Consider the following 6,492-nt stretch of genomic DNA (forward strand, 5'->3'; position numbering starts at 1 on the left):
CTCGACTGGTTCTCAGTGACGTCAGGTTTTCTGTGGTGAACACAATAAAACACCAGCGTGTAGTCTTCAGCTATTGCGCTCAAAAAGCTTTCAAGTATCTTTAATAACAATAATAAAAGCCCGAAACCCCCGTGTAAACGTAGTCAACACCGTTCAATGTGATGGTGAATTTCGCCATTATCCCTTGCGTAACGGCGGTGGATGTGGCAAGTTACAAAACGGTGACTGGCTAAAAAAAAAAAAGGAAAGGGGGAAAAAAAGACAGACGAAGTTGGTTTTGAGAGCAGCTTGAGAATGAGCCAGCCCCCGAACTGACCTCTCGGAATTCCTCCAGTGAGCTCACTATAGTGTTTTTCCTCATAACGGTGACACACCAGCAATGGAGAACTACAGGCTGTTCCTCGCTCTGCTGATTTTCGCCTTTGCGGTGGGCTTCGTCTCTGTAGTTTTCGTCCTCAGATGGGTTCTGCACTTCCGTGAGGGGCTTGGATGGGATGGAAAAGAGGCCGAGTTCAACTGGCATCCTCTTTTGGTTGTGATCGGCTTTATTTTTCTGCAAGGAATTGGTAAGAAGTTTGGTTGGTAACTTGTGTAATGGCGTGCAACCCTTTTGTGTTCTGTAATTTTCAGCGACACACGATTTTGTGAGAAATAGCCAAGAACGGGTTTACGAGTTTACTACCGTGTAGCAACTGTGTTCAAATTCCTGAGATTTTACACAGAACAGCACAGAGTCCAGTGGAGAAATAGCAACTTGACCAACTCCAGATCACGTGACCTCGCAAGAAACTCTTATGACGATAGTTGATGTAAAGGCGTTTGTTAAGTTTTACATTTTCTGCACGACTGTTATGTTAAAAGAAGGACACACTGGTTGAACAGAATGACTGGGGTCTAGTGTTGTTTAGATTTTAAAACGCAGAAACATCACATTTAGGATGATTAGATTTAAATGGGTGATAAGACGCTCTCCCGGTTAAGACGTCCTTCTTTTCTCTCCTGATCAAATGATTGGACCAGTCAGTCTCCTACAACCACAACTGAAGGTCTGAGCTTTGGCTAATGTTGGATTTTCATCTGGGTGGCTGCATTCCTGGGAACTGTTTGCCTGGAACCTTTAAAAATATATGGGTGGGGGCAGGACATGGTTTTTCCTTTAGAAGTGAAATTATAAAACTCAGTTGTTTCAGACAAAAGGCCCACACATACTGTCCCAAAATAGTATTTAGTTAGGCTTAAGCTGTGTCCAAAACTCTGTCCTGTTCACTATAGTGCACTATTTTGGGGTTTGGCCATTTTGTAAGGTTCTCTGAAAATATAGTGCAGAATATCCAGCACACTCAATCCCACAGTGCACTGCAATTAGTACTGTACAACTAGTGTACCCTAGGATAGGTAATACCCATAATGCACAATGCAATGCATTGTTTGTGAGTAATGAGCAAACCTGTATAACCTTAGTGTCTGAAATCGGCTACCAGCACAAATTCTGTTCACTATGGTAGTGTCCTACAGTGATATGGGGACCATTTCAGACCCAGCATATGTCATCAGTATTTAATCATCATGATGAACCCGGTGGATAACTGTAGTTTACAGATGAACTAGCATTTGCACATATACAGTAGCGGGCATAAATGATGCAGGCGATCCTTTAGCATTGCTAGCTAGCCAAAATTGAGTGAGATTACCGATCTTGCTGGAGAGGAGTTCGTATGGAAGTTTTTTAGCCAGTCATATTTACACTTAATATGTAAGGTCACGTCCACTAGTCATCTGTGCTTTTGAATAATTAGTTATATGTGTAATGTTATTGCTTTGTTTACATGCTGTAAAAATCAGATGTCAGTTGATGGAAGATGCCTTTTGTCTTTCTGCTAAACTCATATACAAATGTGGTATAATTTTACAGGACCATTAAATGGGTATTGGGCCTCATTCACCAACCGTTGATAAGAAGAAATTTCTTCTTAAAACCCACTTTTTCACAATGATTCTGACATTCACCAGTGTTTTCTTAATTTGGGATTTGTTCTTAGCAAAGAACAGAATCTACACACCCAAGAGCACAAAGGTGCAAACAGTTCTGCAGTTTAAGAACACGTCATGAATCTGACCTTTCTTAAAGACAAATTTAAGAAAAAAACTTGATATTGGTGAATGAGGCCCATTGTTCTTAAGGGGGTTTGTACCCCATTTCATGGGCATTGACAGGCCAGTTTAAAGAGTGTAATGTTAGAAGTTAACCATGTAAGCTAAAGAAAGGTCAGTATATAGTTTGGGGCATTATACCACAAGGTGTTTTATCCAAGAGATGGGCTACTTTGCACAGTGTTTAACAGAGACTGTGACAAATATGTAAAAATGTGTACATATGTATTTACTGTAGAGGAAGATTTTTATCAAGAGTCAGGTCTGTAATGGCATAAAGAAGTGTTTCGCTCTAACAGAAACCAGATACACGTCCAAGTGATCTTTTTCTTTTTACTCCAGCAATTGTTGTGTACAGGCTCCCATGGACGTGGAAGTGCAGTAAGTTGATGATGAAGTTCATTCATGCAGGCCTGAATGTGCTGGCCTTCATCCTGGCTGCTATTTCTCTGGTAGCAGTGTTTGACTTTCATAACACAAAGAACATTCCCAACATGTACAGCCTGCACAGTTGGGTAGGGTTAACTGCAATCATTCTGTACTCACTACAGGTAAGATTCACACCTTTTTCACAGGTCAATAAGAATTCAAATATGTACTCATTTCTGTGTGTATTGCTTAAGCAGACTAGTTGTTTTTATTCTTCTTTCTTTCTCTGTAATTGAACAGATTGTACTGGGCATTGGCATCTACCTCCTTCCCGTAAGCCCAGTACACTTGCGAGCTGTATTTATGCCTATACATGTGTACAGTGGCCTGTTTATCTTTACCAGTGTGATTGCTGCTGCTCTCATGGGCATTACTGAGAAGCTCATATTTGCCCTGTAAGTATGCAGGATTATAGGTTTTGACTGCTCAGGGGGTAAATGCTGAATGTGCTTTATCATGCAAAGCGTGTCTTCTGAAACCCGTACTTTGTGTCTTGTTTCTTATAAGCACCACTGTGGTCAAACTCAGTAACACCAGTCATATCAAGCTGAAGTGCTGTAATATTTCCAAACATAGCTTCGGCAGTTTTTACAGGTTTTATCGAATCAAATGTTACGTGTCGAATTTCTATTCCGTAACAAGATGCATAAAACACATGTAACAGGTCTTCTTTTGTCTTGTTCTTATAGGAAAGGTCTGGCATATAAAGATTCTCCTGAAGAAGCCACATTTGTTAATGTCCTTGGCTTACTGATAAGCGTGTTTGGGGGACTTATTCTCTGGATCGCCACCCGTCCTTCATGGAAGAGACCCAGTGAGCAGGTCCTCCGCTCACAGCACAGCAGGGAGCCAACACCAGCAGGCACCAAAGCGAGCACAGCCATGTCCGAGAGACCAGACACAGAGCCCAGCAGTGAGGCTCACGGAAGAAATGGCAAAATGTAAGATTCAGGATCAGCAGTATAAAAGAGGTAATGTAGGAGGAAGTGTCTATCTGCTGAGCTCATAATTTTAAAGCAAGCCAGAAAACACTTGATCTTCCTTCAAACATAAAGTCCAAGATTATTTTTTAACAGAAGCGTTTTATTCTAAGGCTAATTTTACACTGTTACCAATGTTAAACGTATTTTTCAGAGGGAGAAGTTTTGAATGTCATACTTTTGTAAGGGTTATTTTTTATACTTTTTTTTTTAAAGGGATGAAAGGGATAATACAGTGGTCAGTGCACATTTCCTCACAAGAATGCCTTCATGGTTCCTTTTAAACTTGTCACCTTCCTGTGGTTGATACATCTATGCTGACATTCCAAATTCCAAATGGAACATTATAGTTCAAACTGAGCACTATTCAATTTTAGCGAAGTTATTAAAACATGTTCTTGTTGTATTATTACTTTTTGCCAATATCCACTTACGAAATTGCACTAACATCATTTTACTATAGTTAATAGTTCTACAACAGTTACAATATATTCAATAACTGGAAAAGTATATCTTTACAATAGTACATTGTCCCAAAAGATTATTTTTGGTTGTGAAAAATGTTCTGAGATTTTGAAGTGTTTACATTTTTGTTGGTTAGTTTTGTGTCTGTTAGAGCGTTGTGATTGTTTTTGGGGAAAGGGGACTTTTGCACAAGTTGAGGCCTAAAAACACTTAGGCTTAGACTTAGAATCTGATTATGTGCAGCAGCTGTATACTGCAGCAAGCAAGATATGTGCTTTTTTACTGTCTTGGCAGATCCATGTTTTTAAATGCTGGATTGCTGACATGCTTTGCTTTATGAAGGAATGAAAACATTGATTCTGTCAGAGTCTTTCTGCTCAAAACCGCATCCAAATATGTGCAGTATATCCAGACCTTCATGTGAATGACCTTGTATTACATAATCATACAAGAAAATCAGTATTGTTTAGAGAGTTATTTGCTATATTTTTATGATTTTCCAAGATCAATAAAATATTCTGTAATTTCCGTCTGTCACCACTTTTCTTTTTACTAACAAAACAGTTGGCAGCTGTTTTTTGCACTTAATCTTCAGTTTTATTAAGCCACATTTCTGTTCCTCAGCAAAACAACAGATTTCTTACACAAAAGGTGCATCAAAGTAGACATCCATACAAAAACAGGTTACATGAAACATGTAGTTGGAGTCCTGCCGTAAACATGTTGATCTCATAATGTCAAAGCATTGCAGGAGTTTTTATTGTACTTTCAAAGCTACTACATTTTTCATGCACATCTATCACAGTGCAAGACCTAAAATATTACATTCAGTGGCCAATTTATTAAGTACATCAAAAAAGGAAAAACTAATTTTCCTGACCTTTTTTGGACACAAAATATTTTGATGCAGTATGTAAACATTGTTAAAGTTTTGAAATACACCGGTCATGCCCCAGTTCATACAGTCCATATGAGAAAATTAAGCTGCAAGAGCATTTTGTTCAATTTGTTTTTTGTGATGTCATGCCAACAGCAATTTATCCCCGCCCATTCACACTAAAGTTACAAGGACTGTTTCAGCCCAGGCTGCTTTTTTAAATGAGGTGCAATACAGTGCAGCCACTCTGAATAGAGATTATTTACATATATCAGTGTTAAAGGGCATAGTAACAAAAAAAGCCTGTTAAAATCAGTTTCAACTGTTTTTGGTACAAAAACCCACACAACAAAGCTCAAGTGGATCTCCAAGAAAAGAAGTAAAATGTAGAATATGGGCCTATTAAACTTTTTTTTTACAGTCAGTTTTAAGTTGCAACTCAATTTTTATGCCTCCACTACTGGTGACTAATAACCTGTACTGTGTGCAACTGTGCCATGTTTCTAGTGGCACCCTTCATAAATGACCACTGTTCTGTCAGAAGGGCCGTATACATATGTGTGTATGTATGCAAATATTTAAAACAAAGAATGGAATGTTACTTTAAATCTAGTACAATTAATTTAGCGTACTAACCCACAAATATTGAGTTATTATAGAAGGCTGCTTAAAAATGCATACAGACTGTTTTCAGAGGTATTTACCACAGCCATCACTGACCCCAAGTCAGTTCTTAATTTCATTCTGTTTCAGCTGCTAAAATCCAAGGTGAAATGTGGACTGGTTTGGGCTTATTAGTGAAATCAGAATGTCATGGAAAAACACAGACTTAGTCATTGCAATCCTCAATGGATAGAACTACACCTCTACACTAAAGTACTTTGTACTTACTGTTTTCATTCTCATTCATAGACATGTTATACAGTTTAGCAGTGTTCCTCACTCCTAGTCCACAGATAGAGTCTGCACAACTGCCCCTGCTCTGATTCTATTCTTTATCCAACTACCTACTCACATTTCTTTAAAGTGGTAGTGATATGAACCAGATGAAGCGTGTAAGCTCTCTAAAAGCTACCTCACAGAAATTATTACATGAAGTGAGTACAAATATATATTGATGCTGAAGACATTGTTTTACAATAGTTTTGAGATAAGGTTTAGTACTAAAGCGTATTTTTTAAAATACAGAAAGAGGCACAGAAATGCAGGCAGAGTGTTGTATAGAAAGAAAAACTCATTTTGGAGTTTTAGCACTATTTTACCATTATCAACATTATATATAAAATGAGATGTGTAGGTACACTGATCTTTTTGGATAGCACATAAAAAGGCCACATATTATAGACACTAAGACTCCTGGTTCCTATCACCAGCACTGTAAAGAAAGTCTGAGTTGATAAGTTTGTATACAGTGAGCCATTTCACGTCAAACCACTCTGAATGACTTTGTTTACATCTTAATTACTTACTTAGCAGAAATTTTGAAAAATGGAATTTCCCTTTATGTCATCATGAACTGAATTAGCCACTTTCTAGCACAGAAACACCCATATAAATATCCAGGCTACTGAGTCTCCTGAAATTAAAACT

The 6,492-nt window shown here is 38.2% G+C and overlaps 1 protein-coding gene across 1 annotated transcript; it reads left to right on the forward strand.

Annotated features, from left to right (window-relative positions):
• Positions 1-100: 100 nt before the first annotated feature.
• On the forward strand, positions 101-4,553 carry LOC118805454 (cytochrome b reductase 1). Its single transcript, XM_036566245.1, has 4 exons — positions 101-566; positions 2,494-2,702; positions 2,821-2,975; positions 3,270-4,553. Exons 1-4 carry the CDS (start codon positions 380-382, stop codon positions 3,523-3,525), a joined length of 807 nt encoding a protein of 268 aa, XP_036422138.1. The 5' UTR covers positions 101-379; the 3' UTR covers positions 3,526-4,553.
• The last annotated feature ends 1,939 nt before the right edge of the window (positions 4,554-6,492 follow it).

The sequence above is a fragment of the Colossoma macropomum genome, unplaced genomic scaffold (genome assembly GCF_904425465.1).
Source record: "Colossoma macropomum unplaced genomic scaffold, Colossoma_macropomum, whole genome shotgun sequence".
Lineage (NCBI taxonomy): Eukaryota > Metazoa > Chordata > Actinopteri > Characiformes > Serrasalmidae > Colossoma > Colossoma macropomum.

Coding starts and splice junctions, on each gene's coding strand:
- LOC118805454 (XM_036566245.1), top strand. CDS start 380: ATGGAGAACTACAGGCTGTTCCTCGCTCTGCTGATTTTCGCCTTTGCG. Junction 567..2,493: donor TATTTTTCTGCAAGGAATTG/GTAAGAAGTTTG, acceptor TTTTTACTCCAG/CAATTGTTGTGTACAGGCTC. Junction 2,976..3,269: donor GAGAAGCTCATATTTGCCCT/GTAAGTATGCAG, acceptor TTGTTCTTATAG/GAAAGGTCTGGCATATAAAG.